Consider the following 22,277-nt stretch of genomic DNA (forward strand, 5'->3'; position numbering starts at 1 on the left):
TTTCCATTTAGGGAATCTTTAAACTATGTGATATTACAGGGTGGGGGGAGAGGCTTAGACAGAATCAGAATATTCAATCTTGATTTTCTGATAGCAAATTGACTTCTTGTTTATTCTCCAAAACTTCACACAGATAATGCTATGAACTGCTTTCTGGGAGATGACATTGGAGACAACAGCAGAAGCAGGTCTTGGAGTGAGAAGGTCTGTGGGGCAGAGCAGGGAAGCTTTGAGCACAGCAGCATGTGACTGCTAAGAGCTAGTGTCCTGCTTGTGTCCTGTTCAGCTGCAGCAGGAGAGAAGAGAAGAGAAAAGGTCTGGCATGGAACATGTTCCCTGAAGCATGCTGGAGACTCAGGATTTCTCAAGATCCTGGACACATTTTAAGTTTAGGAGGAACTGTGCCATAGTGCAGCAGCAGGGCAGGTTCTGGAGAGCAGCTCCTCATTAGGCCATTCCTGACCTCTTCCTCACACAGGCAAATTCAGGCAAAGCTTGACAACAACTGGGTTGTGTCAGGAGCAGCGAAGGCTTCTGTCTCTGTTTGTCAACACATCCTGGAGTTTCACATTAGTGTCTAGTCCTCTTTTGAAAACTTAATTCTGTTTCCTCTTTTGAAGTAATTTTATGAGTTGTACAAACTGTTCAGATGATGTTTCACTACTGTGTTGAACAGAAACTAAGTCTTCCTCCAAGTTCTCAAGCATTCAGGTCCATACAGGTGATCAGGGATTGCAGCCGGCCCTCTGAGAAAGAGGCAGCTCATCTCCTCAGCCCACTGCTCCCTCTGTGGCCTTCCCTCCCTGGGAAGGAGCAACCATGGCCATCCCTCTGTCCTAAGACATAAGAACAGTCTGGCATTCCAGTTTGATACCTGTGTGAGAGTGTCACTGAGCTTCTCAGCCCTAAGACAACGTAGGGGATGTTATCAGCAGTGAGGAGTTAACTTGCTAGAAGTGATTTTCCTGTTTAGAGCTTTTATTGCACTCTGGGAAGTGGCATTAACTGTTGCCTTGGGAAAGGTCAGATTAGTATTATACATGCTAAGTAATTGTCATTGTATTTACTACAGGCTTATCAGGCACTAAAGGGATGACCAAAGTCAAAGCATTTCTGACAGGCAAGTTGCACAAGCTTTGGACAAACTGGCTGAGGGGCTGATTTTCAAAGTTACGCCTTTTACTGAAGGTACCAGCCTGGTGCAGACTTACTTTGCTGTGGAGAAAGGTCCAGCTCTTTCTGTTGGAGGGTTTTGTCATCCCCAGGTCACTGGAACTGGTTTCCTGCTATTTTTATTGTATTTGTTTCCTTCAGATCTATACAGGGTGCTCATTCTTTTAACGGCCTACTCTTTATTACCATTATAAACTGTGGGGTGCCAGCTGTGAAGGAGGCAATGCCTGTAACTGCAGTTCTGCCTGGGAGTGCCTGGCAGCACGTGTCCTTCCATAACGTCAGCCTTTCTTATTTGAAACAGACTTTTGTTTGGATGCCTCACGGAATAATCTGTCAATAGCTGAAATAATACCTTGATCCCAGAGTAAGTGGTGCTGCCAGAAATCCCACTTGCTTGTCTGGCTAGTTCCATGGTCACAGCTAATAAACCGTCTTTGCTCACGCTGCAGCTCACTTTGCTCCCGAATTACCCTTTCTGCTATAGATCTGTGTGTGCTGGCTGAATTGGATTAGTTACCAGTGGATGTAATCACAGAATCCCCTGAGCTGGGAGGGACCCGTAAGGCCCATCGAGTCCCACAGGCCCCACACAGCCCCAGCCCAGTCAGAGCTGCACTGAGGGCATCGTCCAGACGCCTCGTGCCCTCAGCCCAGCTCAGGGCTGTGACCCCTTCCCTGGGGAGCCTGTGCCAGCACCCAACCCCCCTCTCAGTCCAGAATCTCTTCCTGACACCCAGCCTAACCCTCTCCTGGGGCAGCTTCACACCATCCCCTCGGGTTCTGTCCCTGGTCCCCACAGAGAGGTGATCAGTGCTGCCCCTTCGCTCCCCTTGTCAGGAAGCCACAGACCCCATGAGGTCTCCCTCAGCCTCCTCTTCTCCAGGCTGAATGAACCCAGGGCCTTCAGCCTCACCCCGTAAGCCTTCCCCTCCAGACCCTTCTTAATCCCTGGTGCCCTCCTGGGACAAGAGGTTTGTGTCCCTCTTGTGCTGAGGCATCCAAAACTGCACCCAGGACTTGTGGTGAGGCTGCCCCAGAGCAGTGCAGAGCAGAACAATCTCCTAATGCCCTCCCTGGACTAGCTGGCCGTGCTGTGCAGGGGTACAGTTGGGCCTCCTGGCTGCCTGGGCATGCAGCTGGCTCATGGGTAACTGGCTGTTGACCAAGAGGCCCCCAAATTCCTCTCAGCACGACTGGCCTCCAGTATCTCATACCCCAGGCTGGGTGTGCAGCCAGGGTTGCCCGTTCCCAGGTGCAGAATCTGGCACTCGCCCTGTTAAACCTCACACTGTTGGTAATGGCCCAGCTCTCTGCTCTGCCCAGGTCTCTGCAAGGCTTCTCCACCCTCAACAGAGTCAACAGCTCCTCCCAGTTTCATGTCATCTGCAGATTTACTTAAGACACCTTCTAGCTTCTGCAGTACTGCTCACTGCTGTCCTGAGCCCAGGGCTGCTGCTCTTGGGCTTATCTCGTTCTTCCATCGCTCCTTATGAACTTCCTGGGGGGGTTTAACAATGGCAATGCCAGTGCAGACCATCTGTCTGACTTCTGCCTGAGCACAGCTGACATTCAAAGCCTAGCTGGACTTCTTGCTTGCAGTTGTGGTGTGGAGACAGTTGTGGCTAATGATATTCCCTCTCTTTTTTCTTTTTCTTTTTCTCTTTTTTTTCCCCTGTTTTAAGGATGGGTACAATGTGTGGGGGACAGAGGAACAGGAGGGGGCCATGAGCCAGTTCCAGGGTTCATGAAGCAGCAATAAAGGTGCTATTATAAATGAGCAATGGCTTGTAAAGGGTTGCAGTCTGCTAATGTAGGTTACTGGGTTGAAACCATTGATTTAATAACGGTTCTTTAGTCTGTTGAGCTATTTTGACAGTCCTTTCTGTTTGGATAGGAGGGTTTGGTCCCTTGTGAATTTTTGGTTATTTCTCTGGGTTGTTTTAATAGTTGCAAAAGCTGTCAAACAGCACTCAGCTGCATGGCACACTGCTATTTCTGATCAAACTCTGAAGCTAACAGCCTCGGTAATTGCAGTGGTGTAGAAGTAATTGTCAGCCAGCAAGCTGCAATTAGAAAATGGGAACCACTGCTTGGCCAATGTGGTGGTATAGCTTAGAAGCTTTTAAAATACTATCCTTTGACACCATTGTTTTGTTATATACTGCTTGTGTCTGATTAGCATGTGATGAAAACATCACACGTGCCCATCTTCTTAGCCTTTGCATTATAATTACACACCCACAAACTAATCAATGCTGTGGAGAAACTGAGAAGTGCAGCCAGAGCCTGAGCCTAAAGAACCAGCTGCACACTCCTCCGCAGCCTGGAACACGCCGTGTGGTGCGTGATGTGTGGTTGGTTGTGTGTTAACAGTTGGAGAGCGTATTAGGAAGCCTGTGGTATCGTGTGGCTGTGTTAGTTTACCCTGTAGAGGCAGTTGTGAGCAGGAAAAAGGACTGTCTGTTTACAAAACTTTGAAGAAAGAAGCACATTACGCAGTTAGTGCCATTTCACCTTGGTGCCAGTGGAACTGAGTTATGTGTTGTCTTTTGAGATCACTTTGGAAACAGAGTTGAAGCAGATGATCAGGGAGGGACTTGTGTCCAGTTCTGGGCTCCCTGGGATAAAAAAAGACAGGGATCTCCTGGAGAGAGTCCAGAGGAGGCTACAAAGATGATGAAGGGCCTGGAGCATCTCCCCTGTGAGGAAAGGCTGAGTGAGCTGGGGCTGTTCAGCCTGGAGAAAAGACAGCTAAGGGGGAACCTTATTAATGTTTATAAATACCTGAAGTGTGGGAAATGGGCAGCCCCTTTTCAGTGTCTGTGGGGACAGGACAAGGGGCGATGGCTGCAAGTTGGAGCATAGGAAGTTCCACACCAACATGGGGAAGAACTTTTCCCCAGTGAGGGTGAGGGTGCCCTGGGACAGGCTGCCCAGGGGGTGTGGAGTCTCCTTCTCTGGAGATATTCCAGACCCATCTGGACACTGACCTGTGTGACCTGTCCTAGGGAGCTGCTTTGGCAGGGGGTTGGACCTGATGAGTTCTGGAGGTCCCTTCCAACCCCTGTGATTCTCTGACTTCAGGAGCAAAGAAATCTGAACCACCCCATCTAAAGCAGGGATATGAATATTGTCCTTGTTTGGGAGGGCGTGATGAAGGAGGCCAGGAATCAAGGGTCAAAAAAGAATCCCAAATTTCTGAAAGTCTCCCTAGTTTGTGGAAGTAATGGTTTATGTATGGATACTGGTATGCTGTTCGAAAGGGAAAAGGTGCTTTGCATTATCAGTAACACCATCATCTTCCCCTGCTTAATGAGGGAGACAGGATCTTAAAAATGAGATAGTGAAGCAGCAGTAAGTTAATGTTTAATTTTAGTAATATCTGCTCTATTTCCTGTACATTTAATCCTCAGTTGTCCTGGAGTGGATGATCTGGTTGCAAATTAACCACACCATCGATAAAGGTGTATATTCCCTCCATTGAGGAGCAGCTCTGTCCTGGCAGAGCCTGGCAGCTGAGGCGTGGAGTGGGCAGAATTCAGGCTCGGGACTCCTATCCCTGTTTTCTCACCCTGTGGAGCTCCAACAAACGAAGCTGCTGAGCTGAGGTGACTCTACACAGAGCTGCCTTTTGTCTTTTGCCACCATATTTGCACAGCAGGGACTGCAGGGAAGAAGCTTGCAGAGACCTCCTAGCATTTCTGTAGTGTGCACACTGTAGAGGAGCTAGTGATGTTCAGAGCTCTGTATATAGTCAGTGAAACCTGGTCAATGCTGCTGATGAAAGCTGGTGGAACATCTGCTTGACAAGGAGCTAGTGAGGACACTGGGCCTGGGAGCTGCTTGGCATCCACTGGTCTGTGGAACACGAATCTGCCCGCAGCGGATCACAAAGATGATAGAGATGTTGCCAAGGTTGCTTTTGTGCAAAAGTAGGATTCCATAGCCAGGGATGGCAGGAATGGGAGAGGGAGGTGGTTCTCCTCCTGAAGACGTCTGGATCACCCCATGGATGAAATCCAATTACACGAAATGCTGAGCCATTCATTTACAGACACGTGATGTGCTGTAAATTGCAAGGTCATGGATCGGCCTCAGAGGGAGGATTAGAGGACACGACATGCGCTGCGTGATACCAGCCACCAGCTCAGTGTGCTTCTAGAAAACATTAATGAGGCTCAAGGATGCAGTCAGTAAAGACAAGGAAATATTGGCGTGACTTCATAAGATACTGGCAGGCTTTTGTTTTAATAACGATAAACAGTTTTGCTTCTCTGTATTTAAATAGGATAACTTACAAGAGGTACAGATGGTTATTGTGATGAAGAGTTACTAGTAGTTTGTGGAAGGACAGTAAATAAAGTTTGACTTGTTTAAATGAAAAGTGGAATCAAATTACCAAACCCGAGCTGATGGAATTGCACGTTTTCTGTTATCTCCCTCCAGCCTTCCCTCCCTCCCCCCTTCTCCTCAGTCCCCCCTATCCCCACTGAAAAAAGGGGAAAGGGAAGGAATTTAAGGCGTAAAGCAGCTGTAGGTGGTAGGGGGGAAATGGTGAGTTATCATTGCTGGCTGGTTGCACAGCTTGGTTTGTTTGTTTGAAGGTATTGATCCTGTGTTTTTGGGCTTCCACTTGGTGTTTGCAGAGGCTGTGCAGGAATCCTTGGTCCTGGCATGCTGCTTTGGCTAGTGGGTATCTATTGTTCTCTTCTCCAGAATCGGACGAGCCGCAGCCCAGATGAGATATTTTCAGGGTGAACCAACCCTTCAAGTGGTATTAAACTGTTTTGGATCCCTGGTCTGTCTTGCTTGAGGTTACATCAACAGATTTGGACCAAGGGAAGGATTTTTTCTTGTATCAGGTTACTGGACAGTTTAGAAGGGGTTTTGTGTGGCCTGTTTCCTAGAACCGCTGGCGTTTTCACTGCTGAGCTGTAATTCTGTTAGGACTGAGACAGAAATATCACTATGCAAACAAATAGCTTCAAAAGGCAAAGCTTGCTTGCAATGAGAGAGAAGTAGAAGAAATGGTTAGCTGGCTTTTAACTCCTCTTACCTAGGACTTCCAGAGAAGTGAAGGTGTAGTGTTAATAACTGTCCTTATTTCCTGCTATTTGCTTATCAGCCTTAATGACCTGTGCACTGTAGCAGCACCTTATCTGATGTTTCTTGCAGTAGGAGGGTTTCCTTAACTGTTTATGTAGTCTGTAGTCCAGCTGAAAGGCTAAAGAATGGCTCAAGATGAGCGTAGATGCGAAGCGACAAATGCCTTTGTTCCCTTTCTCAAAGGACAAAGATGTGAACAGGAAATAACTAAGCTTTATTTCTTTTCCTGTAAGTCCCTCATGAATATATTTAGGAGGAAAAGAGTCATTTCATAAGTACATTCCACTCTTCTTTTGACAAAACCGGGATTTGTAGTAATTTTGTTGGCATGGCACGAAAGTGCAAAGAATGAAACACTCGAGCACTGTCCTTATCTACAAGTCCATCAGACCATCTCATCCCAAAGCTATAGGTGCAGTTTCTTACTGGTTTGGACAAATGATTACTTGATTCCTTGGATTCAACTAGAAGCAGGGCAGAAAGGCGTGTGTGGTATTTGCTAGGAGAAGCCTTGTGTAAATATTAAACCTTACAGGTTTTGCGGAAAATAAAAAGACCCTGAAAATACTGTACTCTGTGTGGGATTGGTTGTGTACCCATGGAGTAATATAACAGTGACCACTTCATCACAATATATTACAAGCAATAAGGGTTTTATGTGTTGTAGTTGTAAATTCTTTCATTGCCAGGTGTGGGAAACAGAGTTGGGTTGTTGTATTCCTGATGCAGAAGAGACAACTGGATAAACATGGGAAGGATAATACAGACCTCAACTTAAAAAAACAGGAAAAATAGTATATAAAAGAATTTCTCTATCTAATAGATTATTTCATCTGTATTTTTAACAGTTCTAAAGAGACCAACAGGATGACTGCCAGGCTTCTTGATTCAACCTGTATTTCTTTGTATTTCGTTGCAGTCTGGTGCTGTTCTACAAGGGCTTAAGCAGCTGATTGCTCACAGGAGAAAGAGACACATAGCTGCGTTTGGGGGAGGATGTGTCATAGCTCTGAACTGCTAATTGAACTGATTCCTTAAAAAAACAAATAGAAATTAATCTAAACAAAGGCCAATAGCAAAATTAATTTGAAAATCTGTGCTGCTATTATTAGAAATGACAATGACTTTCAGCTGTTCTTTGAAGCTGGGATGTGTACGTGTTAGCGGTGTCGCTTGGCAGGGACCTGTCGAGGACATTTCACCTGCTGCCCTGCTTTAAACTGGGCCAGCCCCTTTGTTACTGGTGTCAGAAATGACCATGATAATCCTGGAAATAGAGAGTGGTGCAGGTCTGCTCAGTACTGCTGGGTTGGAGTGTGTAATTAGGTTGGCTGAGAATGCACTTGACCACCACTCTAGGCTAGATCTGGGTTTTCAGTAAGTAATCACTGCCTGAAACTTTGTTGTTAAAACCATTTGGTAACCAGTGCAGGACTGCTCTGACTTTGGTTGGCTGTCACTACCTGATGCTTCTTACCCAGCAAACTGGACTTGGCAGAAGCAGGAGGCTGCCTAAATTTTTGGGTTGACATGTTGCCTGAAAAGATCCTGTTCTCAATAACTGTGCACTGGCCTAGAGTTAAAGACACGATGGCGTGGTCTTAGTCACCTCAGCTTGCAGCAGAGGAGTTGTCCAAGTTTTACAGGTTATTGGTGTATTAATTCTGAGTGGTACTTGTGCTGCCTGACAGTATTATTTGAAGCCTTTTGGCTTCTGAGTGGGAGATATCTTGACAGAAAAAAATATGTGAAGTGTAAAGGAAGTAAACACACACAATCTTTCCGGTGATAATTTAAAAGGAGGGAACAAGCAGCGTGTAAATCAAGTAATCTGGTTTAATAATCAGACCATTTAAGTGCTTTTCCATATTGCTAATGTTTCCCTTGCATTACCGGTGTTTAACAGCTCGGTACATTTAGAAATTCACTCCTTTTGCCCTGAATGATGAATGCATAAATAACGGCACTCTTGCTGCTCAGGTGGTTTTCCATTCAAAGAATGGAAAGAAAAAGTACTTAAGGCTGTGGTGCAAATTCATTTGCTTGCCCTGCACAGCCTACCCTGTGCTCCCATACACACGTGGATGTTTGCAGATTTCCCCCATCATCCCATCTTCCCTTTTTTGAAGGAGCCTTTTCAGTGTGAGTGAAAAAGATCCTGGTGTTGCATCTGCCAGGTCAGTCACACTTGTGACTTCAACCAAAACCTCTGCACTTGGCTGTAGTACCAAAGCCCCTTTATTTCTAAACCACTCTGCCTGTAAAATATTAGTTGTAAAATATTAGTTGCCCTTTAATTGGAAGAACAAACCTTGTGTGTTCACTCAGCCTTAGCAGTACCGGTACCCTGACTCAGATCTTGTTCCTGTAGGACGGAGGGTTTGTCTCCCAGGGCACCCACTGCTTGACTCTTGCTATTGGGGGAGAGACAGACAGATGGTAAGTGGGGAGTGCACTGCTCTTCTGGTTCAGATTGCCATTAGGTAACATGAAGCTTTTCCAATACAAACCAGAAAATACAGGAAGAAAAAAAAATCCCACAACAAACCTGAGCCAAATCTATGACCAAAAAGTGGGAAGCAATTCCTGACTAGCTGTGCTTTCAGGGAAGCATGAGGAGAAGTCTTTTCTTTCAGCTTGAATGCTCAAAAGATGTAACATGTTGAAACGTGTCTGCTTTGTGCTTTGCAAACTTCATTCTCCCCTCCATTGCTTATGGCTCTTTCTTCATGTTAGCTGCCCAAAACCGTGCTGTCTGTCCCTCAGCGACTGGTGTCAGTGATCACCTGGGCTCAGGGTGGCTGAGATCACAGCTCTCCATCGCTGTCCCTTCAGCAGACGTGGCAGAAGGGAATCTTTGGCAAAGGAGCTGGATGGGCAGCTGTAGGTGGAATATCTTCATCTGCTGCTTTGAGACTCAGCAGTTTGTCTGCCGAAGCCCGGAGTTGGTAAGCTAGTGTGCTGCCAGGACAGTGTACAAGCCAAAACCACAAGAGCTGTGTTAAGTCACAATATGCTGTAAAACACATAAGTGCCTGAAGAAGTCTGCATGGCTTCGTGGCCAGAAAACAGAGAGTCCTGTTCAAGGCCTCCATACTCACCATTTGTGTTTAGGTGAGGTGGTACCGATCACTAACAACTCTGAAAGAAGCCCTAATTCTGCAGAAACATAACCCATATTTGGTCATTTGCATATTTTGCATTATTCTTTTTGCATGGTTTGCCTGGCCTGTGTTTAGTATAAATAAAATGTCTAATTTTATATTAGCTCTAACGTTCCCAAAGGGCTCAGCAGGCCTTGCAGATGCTGTTCCATATCTTAATACTGCCAGATGATTCTTGGGCTTTATGAGCCCTGCATCGACACAATGCTGCATTCAGGAGGCTCCAGCAGCATTCACAGATCAGCACTGGGTACGAGCTTAACAAATGCAGAATACTCCTTTACAGCAGAACAACAGAGCATCTGAACATCAGCATCTCCCAGCCAGCTGACTGCAGGAGTCTCCAAGCATCTACAAAGGAAACCTGTGAAACACTGTGGTTGTACTTTGGGAGCTAGGCTTGTGGAAGCGCAGTTAGATGCTAGTGCAAAGTTCTGCTAGTTGTGCAGTGAATGCAGAAGATCCAGAAGGTGGTGAGAAACACAAGAGATGGCTCAGAAAATAAGGTTGAAAGTCATTGGTAGGGTTGTTGATGCAGCTTCTTGTTGTGTTTGCTCGTGCAAGGATACAACTATGTCAGTCCTCGGCAGCGGTGAGAATGGGTTTTGTTTCCTGAAGTTACTGGAGAAGTTAGGAGGAATTAACAGGGTGTCAGCAAGGTCCTTGTTTTCTGCATGTTTCTCAATCTTTCTGTGGGATGTAGGATGAAACATTCCTTGGAAGAAAGGTGATTATTGAGACGTATAAGCTAGTCCTTGCCGGACACCGTTCGGACAAAGCCACCACTGCAGAATTCACACACCACTGAACCAGAGAGATGAAATCACCCAGTACCATCCGATGATGCAAATCTGTCCAACCACCACTCCTTGGGCTGGTTGGGGCCTTTTGTGCTGCACTTTTGTCCACTGACACGCTGAAGGTAGTGCACCCTTTAGCACAGTGGGGTTTCATCCAGAGAACAGAGCTGAAATAATCATGGGACAGTAGGTTACCCTTAATACAGACACAGGGTTTGGAGAGAGGACAGGGCAAATGAGCATAAAGCACCTTTTGTAGACTACCTGAACGCTGTAAGAACAGAGTGGAAGGAACATAGTGGGTTATGAATTCAGGTTCTGGTCAGTGCTGAAAGCCAGATGTTCTAAACACGTCCATAAAATGAGTTCAGCAGTGTCTCCTGGGACTCACTGGCCCTCGCAGCTCCTGTTGAAATGCTCTTCCAGGACTGCTCCCTGAACAGCGAGCTCTCCCTTTCAAGCCCAGGGTAAGTCTGTACCCATTTTCCTTTTGTATGGTCCTGTGTAGGTTTCTTTTGGTTTATTAGTTCTTCTGGGGAGATGATACTCATCTCCCTGTGTATTCATACCGATCGCTTCCACCTTTTCTTCCTCCTGGGGAGTTTTATGAGCCTGAAGCATTCAGGGTCGTTCCCTTACATGACAAGCTCAAGGCTCTTGTGCACACGTCCTCCAGTTGGCTTCACCTGAGCTCAACCTGACTTTTGAACTTTCTTTTTCTTTTTATTATCCTTCTGTAGGTTAAGTGCTTTTATTTGACATATTAAAAAGATATTATGGTTAGATGGCAGCCTTTCCTTTGTTGCTATCCCAAGCCTGGTCTATCTTTCCTGGTTAGATGTAGGGTCATAGGAGAGATCATTGGATAGTTCAGCCTCAGAAGATCCTTCAGGGCAACCTTCTGCTCTGAGCAGAGTAATATGATTACTATATTAGGATTTTACTCTACATGGAGAAATCAGGAGAGAGCTTCTTTCCTCTACCTGTGCTCAACAGCAACTTTCTTCTGTGGATCAGAATAAACCACAAAGCATTTTCTTGTCCCTGGATGCTTTTCACACGTCTTCCTTTTGTCCCATTATCTATTTCAGGTCTGCTAGTGCCTTCTGCTGTGGTTCCAGAAGTGTACAAAGGGTATGCAGTGCTTCCCTGCTGTAGGAGAGACAGCTCAGTCTGACGCAAATAGAACTGAAAGCTCGCTCACTCCTATGTTTAGTGGTTTGGCCTTTTGTCAGTGCAAGGTTTATATTTTAACTTCATGTTTAAGGAGGGGGGATTTCAATATTATTCCCATGCCTAGCTAGCTACATTTCACAGTTTTAGCCTTTATTCAGCGTTCAATACAGCTAGCTTAGCACCCATCTTCCACTGGCCTTTCCCCTGCCCTTACCTGGTGGCTTTGCCAAGCTGCACAGATGACTCAAGACTCAGTTGGAGCTGAATCAGCCCTGTCAAATTACAGTTTACTTAAATACTGGTTTCTTGAGGAAGATGTGGCACCAGTTGCTCGTAGTTTACTATTTTCCTTTGGAAAAAAAAAAATGAACATCATCCCAAAGGACTTTTTTAACCTGATTTCCAAAGCTGACTGTGAAAATTGCAGATGAATGAGGTATTCCTCCCCCTGCCCTCTCTGCTCCCTCCGTACAGGAAAGGAGTGGTGCAGAACGCGCTCTGAATGGCATTTCCTATTTTGTTAAACTGGCAACATCTGAAAACCCAATCCATGCAGGACAACTGCAAGCAAAAAAAATTCACCTGTGCATTAAATAAACTCAAATTTCAGGTTTTTTTTCTGGCCCTCGGGATGGATTAAAACACTGTGGATGTGCCTGTTCAGAATCGTGACAGACTCGGGTTGTTTTCCTAGCGCAGGGAGGTAACACTGACCGGACAGTTTTTTTCCTCTGTTTTTCCAAGTGCAGCAAGAATATTTTTAGCTGTATTTCTGCCAACACAAATCCTGTGAATCTGAGATCTCTTGTGATGAGGATGATTCGCTGTAGTGCAGTTTATGACCAATTTACCCAAAGACTTGAAAGCCATCTTTTCCTGCCTGAACAGCTAGAGTTTATTTCAAGATTTACCCAAAATAATGTCTGTAACTGGGACTGAATTCTCAGTAGAGACCTGGTATCACAAATTGAAGGCACAGGTCTGGGCTCCCCAGTATAAAAGGGACAGGGATCTCCTGGAGAGAGTCCAGTGGAGGCTACAGAGATGCATCTCCCTGGCCTGGATCATCTCCCCTATGATGAAAGGCTGAGTGAGCTGGGGCTGTTCAGCCTGGAGAAAAGAAGACTGGGAGGGGATCTGATCAATGTTTATCAATATCTGAAGGGTGGGACACAGGGGAACATGGGCAGCCTCTTCTCAGTGTCTGTGGGGACAGGATAAGGGGTGATGGACTCAAGGTGGAGCACAGGGAGTTCCACACCAATCTGGGGAAGAACTTTTCCCCAGTGAGGGTGAGGGAGCCCTGGGACAGGCTGCCCAGGGGGTGTGGAGTCTCCTTTGCCAGGGGGTTGGACCCAATGGGCTCTGGAGGTCCCTTCCAACCCCTATGATTCTGTGACTGTGAATTGTCTGACATGCATGAGGTGAATTGTGCTTAAGCAAAGTCATCTTACTTCCCAAAGCACAAGCAGTTCTTCCTCCATGTCAGTGCAGCTGCCTATACATCTTTGCATTGAACACCAGGTAATTATGATGTCACTGCCAGAAGTTCACTTAAATTCCCTCCCTGGGTGAACACATCCTAAAGGCCCATCCCTGGCCATGCATGTACCTCTCTTTGTGAGTTTTAATTAAACATCTTCCCACGTGTCTGCAATGAGAAGGGAATCAAAGCCTTCAGGAATGGGGTTTTAATGTATTTATTTGGAGGGAAGAAATACCCATGACCCTCTTTGGGGGAATAACCGAAATCACACGGGGTGTTTGAAGGGGAAAAGGGATTGTCCTTCTTCTGCAGGCCATGCGAGTTCGTTCTAATTCTGTGTGCAAAGGAGGAGGGAAGGAAAAGCAGTACACTCTGTTTGTGCTTTGGAGTTAACGAGCAAGTTGGAAATAGAGAATAGTTTAAACCCATCAGCTTTTATTCTTTCCACCTTCAGTGATGCTGGGTTAGGTGGTGGCTGTCTAGCATGGGCTGATGCATCTTAGCACTCCTCTGTCCTGAATGACTTGCTTTTGCTTTTGCTTCTTAATGTTTCCTTTACTCTAAGCTGCTGCTGCTCAGTTAAGCTGAGAGTCGGTCTCCAGTGGGTGGCTGTGTCATGATGATGTTCTGGAGCATCTGTGGAGCATCAGGGACCAGGACGGGCTGAGACCAGGGAGCTGAGGAGGGAAAGTGTCGGTGTGTGCAAAGCAGAATAGGATGTCAGCCTGCGGTCAGTGGGGAGAAAGGAGCTGTTCCAGATGGGAGAAGGTCTTTTCCCAGGAGAAACTGATCTGTAATGCCAATAGCTACACTTCAGCACAATGTGTTTCTGAGGAGCCGTTTCACACCCTGAAGCCCAGCCTGTGATCTCGCTGCTGCCCGGGCCTGGCTGCTGGCACAGGGTATGGCAGAAACTCTGCTGAATTCTACAAATAGCAGTAAGCCCGCAGAGCATGATCCCAGCAAGGTTCTGTTTGTTTATCTTTTGGTGCAGAGGAGTTACCATGTAAATGATTAATTAGCAATTCCCTTTCTAATTTGAATTGCAGCCTTTGGAGTGGGGAGTGCATGGTAGGGTGCCTTTGTGTAACGGTCTGCGTTCTGCAGATGTTGTTTTGGAGAGTGGCTTCCAAGTCTTGCCAACTAACTCCTTTCTTTATTTGTACCGAGTGCATTTGAAGTTGCATCATTTCCTCGGTAAGAACAGTTTTATTTTTGACTGGAGTGTTTGTCAGGTGGGAGAAATCCTAAATGTGAGTGCTCTCTGGTGGCAAAGATTCCTGCTCCAGCTTTTGGATTTCTCCAGTGACAGCTGGATGTGAACTTAGGATAGCTCCACTTACAGAGTTAGTATCTTTCCCCAACTCCCCAAAATAAAAAATACAGAACAGAGGAAGAACCTTTTTCCTGCTGTAACAGTTTTCTTTCCTAGACAATTGTTTCTGTCCCTTTCAATGATTTATATTCTGTGCCCTAGTGGTTTATATTTTTCTCACTGTCAATCTGTGTTTTAACAAGGTGATAAAAATGAGTATATAAACTTCTCAAGAGGGAGCTGATGCTCTACATCACAATAACACACAAGCATTAAACATCTTCTTGCCTGGTGAGCTGCATTTCAGATGCCAGAGTAATAAAGTGGAATGTACAGAAATTATTCCAGTCGCATCATTACGGAGGAATCTTTTCTCCTCCAAGGTGCAACACCCAAAGATGTGAGTGTAAGGATAGGGACTGAAGTATGACTGAGGTCTGGAGTATTGTATCCAGTTCTGGGCTCCCTGGGATAAAAAAGACAGGGATCTCCTGGAGAGAGTCCAGAGGAGGCTACGGAGATGATGAAGGGCCTGGAGCATCTCCCCTGTGAGGAAAGGCTGAGTGAGCTGGGGCTGTTCAGCCTGGAGAAAAGAAGACTAAGGGGGGACCTTATGAATGTTTATCAGTATCTGAAGGATGGGATGCAGGGGAAATGGGCAGACCCTTTTCAGTGCTTTGTGGGCACAGGACAAGGGGCAATGGCTGCAAGTTGGAGCACAGGGAGTTCCAAACCAACATGGGGAAGAACTTTTCCCCAGTGAGGTTGAGGGAGCCCTGGGACAGGCTGCCCAGGGGGTGTGGAGTCTCCTTCTCTGGAGAGATTCCAGCCCTGTCTGGACACCAACCTGTGTGACCTGTCCCAGGGAGCTGCTTTGGCAGGGGGTTGGACCTGATGAACTCTGGAGGCCCCTTCCCACCCCTGTGATTCTGTGAGTCTGTGATTCTGACCATGGGGGTGGCGACCCCAAGAGTAGGTACAGGGCTTCCTTCTATCGACTGTGCTGCAGGCTTTTAATAACAAAAATCCACTCCTAGGTGCTACATGGTACTGAAATGATTACACCAGCCTCTCTATTGACGAACTTTCCCTTGATGAAGGGCCATACTGATAAGCCTTTCCGAAAAGCACCCAGTATTTTCATTGTCTGGTTTTCTGACCTTGCCTTGCAGAAAACCAGCTAATTTAACACAGCCTGTGCCTCCCAGTTTGGGCTGCCGGCCTCGGGTGTTTTCTTAAGTTTTCATGAGCTCTTCTCAGGCAAGGAAAACCAAGAATCTCACACCAAAGCAATGCAGCTAGGAAAACAGCCACTGCTGTTCTTGGCCTGGTGCTGTGCTGAGCTGCGCTGGCTGATGAAAAGAGGCTTTATCAGCAAGGACGGGCGAGGAGCGGCGGCTCCTTTTAGGAACATCTAAGCACAGCTCCAGAATTTCAACTCTGGTGCTAAGAATTTTTAAAAAAATGGAATGGAGAGGTAAACTGGGATGTCAGTTGTTTGTAAACTCTGTATCCCTAAAGTCAAGATTGAGAGAGGCCCCTTTGGGAAGCATGGAGATGGATTCTTCTCCCTCCTCTCCATCTTTTGCCACAGAGAACAGCGACATGACTCGCCAAGGTCTCGCCAAACCTTTTAAAACTTGTCTTGGAGGCCAAATGTGAGCTCTGGTGTGGAAGCTGGAGCTGATGGGGAAGGAAGGAGGCAGCATGTCGTGCTGCTGCGTGTGCTGGTGTCATGGTGGGAACACCTCCACCTCCCCAGCCGAGCTGTGCCCTGGGCGAGGGTCTCCTCGGGGTGGAGAAGCTGATGGTCGTTCGTGGGGCAGACTGGCAGAGGCAAATCTGGAGGTGCTGCTGCTGAGGCTGTCAGGGACACTGGGCTGTCAAGGGAGGAAATTTAAACTCTGCTCTGCTACCGAAAGTTTACATAATTCATTACTTAAGGGAGAGGTCAAAGTATTGGGTACTGTGATGGTGACCTGGCATGACACTCCAGTAGGGATGTCCTTCTTTCTTCCCTTTCTTTTCAGCAGCTAAAGAAGCCCTCTTAACCACTCTGTGTGAACCAGGAACCTTCTGACCATGAGTCTGGCAGCATGATGGGGGCTTAAAACTCCCAGAAACTGCAGTACCTTCATCTTTATCATTAACAGCTCCTCCAGCAGTGGCTGTGTGTCTGCTGTGCAGTGACTTTTGGACAGCAGTCTCTATATTCTTCATATAAAAACTTGTTCTTTTAATGGTCTGGGTCCAAAAAGACAGGGAGGGTTCTGCTGGTTTTGATGTCCTTGTGATGGTTTCCATTGCATATGTATGTCCCAGTGTGATTTGATCTCCTTCATAGAAACGCTGTTGTGTTTGTTTTCTTAAGCTGTCCTATGTGTATATGTAGAGCCCCTCACACTCCCAAAAGGGCAGAACCCAGCAGCCTGGTGGTACACGATCTCTTTGCACCCACAAGTCTTCTCTGGCATGTTTAATATCCCCCAAACATCACAATCCCCAGCTGTTCTGAGCTTCCAAGGATTCAAGCCAGGGGTGGCAAATGCCAGGGGCTGAGCCTGGGGGTGTTCCTGTGTACCTTAGTCTGGCTTAAGGATAATTAGGCTGTGATTCTGAATTTCACACCAGTCCTGTGTGCCAGCTGCTAAGTGCTGTTGCCTATGCATTGCCCATCTTTTTTGGTGTAACACTTGGTGTTGCTAATGAGGATAGCCTTAGCTTTTCTAAAATAATTTTGGTAGCTTTCAAAAAGCATATATCTCTCTCTAAAATATTAACTATCTCTGCATTTTGAGCTCATTAATGCTTTGGGAAATGTATATCAGGACCACCTTGGGTCAAGACAATGCAGGAAGGAAACAACAATTTGCAGTTCTTGTCTTGGGGTGGGTTTTTGTGTAATTGAAGTATTTCTGGAGGGAGCTGGAATTAGAGGCAAAGTCTCCTTTGGGAAGTGGGATGCCGGTCGCTAGACTGTATTTCTGGAGTTTCATCACACCTGCTAAAAACTGACACTTGCCAAGATGCTGTAGAGAATTCTCAAAGGAACAATAGGAGATGTCAAGCCTGTCACCGCACGGGGGTGGTAATAAATTCCATAAAGCAACGCTAGGATTTGTGCCACAGTCCGTCAGGGATTAGGAGAGCCCTCGTGCTCAGGAGAGGTGTAATGGTGCCATCTAATGTTGTAAGATTTAGATACAGGGAGCAGACAGGTGTCTTAGGATGGAAATGCCATAGTTTGCAGCAGGATCTCTGACTCTGCTGTCGTCCTGGCTCCTCCTGAGAAGGAAATGCTGGGTGAGCTCTGGGGTTCATCTCTGCTTTTAGATTGAATATTAGGGGGAAGTTCTGTACAGAGAGAGTGGTGGGGGGCTGGAACAGGCTACCCAGAGAGGGGGTGGGTGCCCCATCCCTGGGGGTGTTCAAGGCCAGGTTGGATGGGGCCCTGGGCAACCTTGTGTAGCTCCAGGCCTGGAGGTTGGTGGCCCTGCCTGTGGCAGGGGGGTTGGAGCTCTGGGACCCTTGGGGTCCCTTCCAACCCAGACCAGTCTGTGATTCTATGATTCTATGAAAGCTTCTTTTAACTTAAACTGTTTGATTTGGAGTTTGACCTTTTTTTTTTAAACAAGCTTCAAGTTATTTTCTATCTTATTTGCCAAAAGAAGAGCAAGGACCAGGTGGGGTGTAAGAAAGGTGTGGTTTAGGGTGGTTTCCCCTGTTCTGAGAAAGCTTTCACTTCTGGTTTAGCAGCAGTGATGATCTCCAAGTGCCTCCTAGTGAAAAGGATGGAGTGGAAGCTTGTGGCTAGAGCCAAAAGGCTGTTGTTGCTCTTTTGCTTGTATCTTTGTGATTGCAACTGTGATTACACCTCGAAGTGAGAGGCTGCAAAACTGCTTCTCTGGCCTGAGCTGGCCTATGGACAACAGTAGGATGTGGATAGAGAAGTTGCCTTTCAAGCCCCTTTATGAAGCAGGTTATACAAACTCATCACTAGCTCCTCTTATTGTCAGGTGTGAACAGTAAATGTGATTACCTTAAATCTCGCCGAAGAATTTCTTGGAAGTGTTTGTGGCAGCATATTAATGGCCACAGAAATACCTGGATATGGAATCCTAGAGTGGTTTGGGTTGGATGGGACCTCAAAAGATTGCCTAGATGATCTCTGAGGGTATGTGGAGAGCTGATGACCTCAGAGATGTCACCATTCTGATGATGCCAGGAAAGCACAAGTTTGCTGTGCTCAGAAACACTGGTGGTGTTTGTACCTCAGGGATGTGATCAGCCACGCATCTGTAAGTGAAAAGGCAGGAGAAATGTCCTTTGTGGGTGGCAAGATTCAAAGCTGCCCTAGTTTCCTACTCCTTGTAGCATCAGGTCTCTAGGTAATGTTGCTGACTTGCCTCCCAGGCCATACTGGTCAGTCCAATGATGGATCGAAGAGTTCACCTGATTAAATAGGCACCTTGCTCAGAAGGTGCCTTCTCAAGCTCAGTGTTTGACTAATCCCATTTGCCTCATCCCTTGTAGGTTTGAGAAAGGACGGATTTACACCTTTATTGGGGAGGTGGTGGTGTCCATGAACCCTTACAAGAACCTGAACATCTATGGGCGGGACATGATTGAGCAGTACAAAGGGAGGGAGCTGTACGAGAGGCCTCCTCACCTCTTCGCAATTGCTGATGCCGCTTACAAAGCCATGAAGAGGCGATCAAAAGACACCTGTATTGTAATATCAGGTAAGCTGGAAGAGCTTTTCATTGTGATGAACACTTGATCTTTGTGAAATTCTAGGCAGCAGGAGAATAACGATCTGGCTAATGACAGCATTTTATAAAAGGGAACGACATTAATCTTAAAACTGCTTATTTGCATTTGAATCCACGTGTGGAGACCTTGCCAATTATTTCTCATCTAATTCAAGAGCTGGTGTCAGTCATCAGCTTGATCTGTGCATGCAAAGCACTAACACGAAGGTGAGTCCTCTGCCTGCATGAAGGGAGATGAGTCAGGGCAGGGCTCCTGCCCCTCTCCACAGAGCTGCTGAGGTTTGTCCCTCAGACGAGCGGCCGATGTTTTGTTCTCTGTTTCCACGGCCGGTTTGACTCCTTGTTGTGTCCCTAACAGTGGGAGCAGGGCTTGTACCATGAACGGTTGCTATCTGGATCCTGGCACTTGGTTTCCTTGCTGTTCCCGTGCTTTAGGAGCTCTGAAAAGCGAGAGCCTGGGGATGGTGGTGCTGAACAGTAGCCTCTTGTACTGCAGCTCCCGGCGCTGCCGCTGGCCAAGCCTCTGCCTGCCAGGCTTTCTCCTCTAACAATATTCCTTTTGATCCTCTGGGTGCCAGGCCTTTTGCCGACCTGTGAAATCTTACATCATAACAGCTTCCAAGTCAGTGTAGCAGCAACAACCAGGCTGGGTTATGGCTATATTTAAAAAAATAATAATAAGATTGCTTAAAAAAACCTCATCCAATAAAATATCCAAACACCCTCTGGGTAGAATTCAGATATGCTGCTGAGTATCTTAATATGTTTTGGGATTTTTGGGATTTGCTTTGGGGTTTTTGATGTGTTGTGTCATCTTTGTGCCCGCAGGTGAAAGTGGGGCTGGGAAGACAGAGGCCAGTAAGTACATTATGCAGTATATAGCAGCCATTACCAACCCTGGGCAGCGGGCAGAGGTGGAAAGGTAAGGGCTCAGCAGAAAAATAAAGTGAAATTCTTCTGTGCCTGCATCTCTCTGGACTGTGTAGCACTGTGTTATTAGGCAGTCCCTTGTAGTAATTGCATGCTGATTTTACAGCGTGTACCTAACTCCTTCAGATATCACTTTTACTCTGGGACATTGGCAACACTGATTGCTAAAATCAGGTAGAAAAATTTAAACTTTCAAAATAAAACCAGTATCTAGAAATCAGGATTCCTGTGGCAGATTACCTGAAATACATGTACATTAGAATAGCTTGTTGAGTGCAAGGAGTGTATGCCCTGACCTGTGTGCTCCTGAACTGCAAGGTGTGTGGCAGGCTTAGTACCTGCCCCAACAAGAATGCTGAAAATTATTTGCAAAAAGAGTTCAATAAATTGATTTTGAAACCTGTAGAAGTAAAGGAAATGAAGTTTTTGGTGCTGTTTTCAAGGAGGAGGGATCTGGGTTTTGGTTCTCATCTGCTCAGCTCCTAGGAGCAGTACCAAAAGGTGCCAGCTGATTTCCCATGGGATTGCTGATGTCATACACACCTGCCCAAATCTGTCATCAAAGGCTATCCCTGCCATTACTAAATTCTTCTCTAGAAATGCCTGCCAAAAAAACCTCCATGATTTGAGTAGACAAGTGAGGACTTACCTGTCCCCTTTTCCGTGTGTCTGTGCTGCAGGGTGAAGAACATCCTGCTGAAATCCAACTGTGTGTTAGAGGCCTTTGGCAACGCCAAAACAAACCGTAATGACAATTCCAGCAGGTTTGGGAAATACATGGATATCAACTTTGATTTCAAAGGAGACCCCATAGGTGGCCATATCAATAATTACCTCCTCGAAAAGGTAAGCACCTTGCTTCTAGAGAGGCTTTTGAGGAGTTTCTCCTGTAAGATGTGCTTTGCCGTTCGACAGTTGTCCTGCCAGATGTGGGATGTCAGCAGGTGATGTGTGAGGTGTAGAATCCCCTTACATTTAGGGCTTAATTTTCCCTCCAGAGTTAGTGTAAGCAGCTGAAATGCCACCACAGCACTGGCACTGCCCCGTTCTTCATCCCCGCTGCTTTCAGAGCCCACCACGTAAGGGACTAGTGTTACAAACTACATGCACAGAAGATTTTGAGTATCCAGAATAAAAGCTGAGATTAATTTAACATCTGCAAAACTCCTACTTTATAAATTCCCACATTGGGATCTCCCTGGTGAGTGCAAGGAGAAGATATCTGGGTCTGTAAGTAGCACAGTACGCTTCAGAAGTGTCACTCTGGAATAACGCCACGACCTTGGGTGATCTTTTAGTAGCTTTGGGTTTATATATTCCAAGTGATCCTAAGTGTAATTATTTTTGTTCATGTCATTATGTGGTGGCTGAAAACACTGGAATATGTGAAAACTCTGTAGAGAAAAGCAGGCTCCATCTATTAACAGTTCTCGTTATGTGTGAGACATGTCTGGCTTTCATTTATGTGTTTGGCCACATCTGCTAACAAGCTTTTTTGTTTGTGTTTTTTACTTTTCCCATTATTTCCCTGCAGTCTATTTTCAGAATAAACACTTTACTTAAGAAACCAAAACAACAAAACGCCCCAAACCAAAACAAGAAGCCCAAACATTCAGCACCTTGAGACTTCCATACAAAAACAGGGGTGGGCTGCAGCTGCAGGGACTTAAATCCCCTTCACTTATGGTATATTCTTGACTCCTACCAAGTGAAATTTGTTTCCATTTTGAAAGCAGCTGAGGCTGGGGTCTGAGCACAAGCCCTTAAGAGGCAGTGACCTTGCACCACAGCAGGAGCACGTGCCTCTCTCTCCAGAATTCAGACTTGTAGCATAAAATAAGTTGCTTGGTGACAGAATTTTTCCTGCATTTAACTTTCATAAAAGACTTTTGGTGCTGATTTGGAATGAGTGCTCTGAAGATGGAGCTCTTGCTTGCTCCCTAAAGCAGTGCCCTCAGGTTAGGACAGGGCATTTGCTTGTCCAGCGGCTGGGTGCCGGTGGTTGTGGACCTGGTTACTGACAGGCTTGTTTGTAGTCACAGTCTGGTTTTTCATTTCCAGCTATGAAGTAACAAACTAAAATGACGTTTTACTTGACTCTTCCATGCAAATGATTCAGTAGATGCCACCTGGGGTTCCTGGTTGGAAGCGGGACGCTGCAGCTATGATGCAAGCTGGGTTTTTCTGATTATAGACTTCAAACTCCACGGTTGTGCCTAGCTAATGATGTCCAGAACAGGCTTTGTGTAAGCTAAGCTTAGTTTAGAGGTGTCCTGGCAGTGGCAAACTGGTGTCTAAAGGGAGGGGATGCTGGGGAAGCAGGTCAGCCCCATCCTGAAACACGTATCTCTG

At 46.3% G+C, this 22,277-nt stretch overlaps 1 protein-coding gene across 1 annotated transcript in view; it reads left to right on the forward strand.

Annotated features, from left to right (window-relative positions):
* MYO1D (myosin ID) overlaps positions 1-22,277 on the forward strand; it is a gene marked incomplete at its 5' end in the record, with an annotated part of 143,061 nt that overhangs the window by 21,680 nt on the left and 99,104 nt on the right. Inside the window, 3 exons of the mRNA XM_084275549.1 lie at positions 18,757-18,965; positions 19,824-19,917; positions 20,606-20,771. Of these exons, the coding sequence (XP_084131675.1) occupies positions 18,757-18,965; positions 19,824-19,917; positions 20,606-20,771 (469 nt within the window). The remainder of the gene's footprint in view (positions 1-18,756; positions 18,966-19,823; positions 19,918-20,605; positions 20,772-22,277) is intronic.

This window comes from Gallinula chloropus, assembly GCF_964237585.1.
Source record: "Gallinula chloropus genome assembly, chromosome: 26".
NCBI lineage: Eukaryota > Metazoa > Chordata > Aves > Gruiformes > Rallidae > Gallinula > Gallinula chloropus.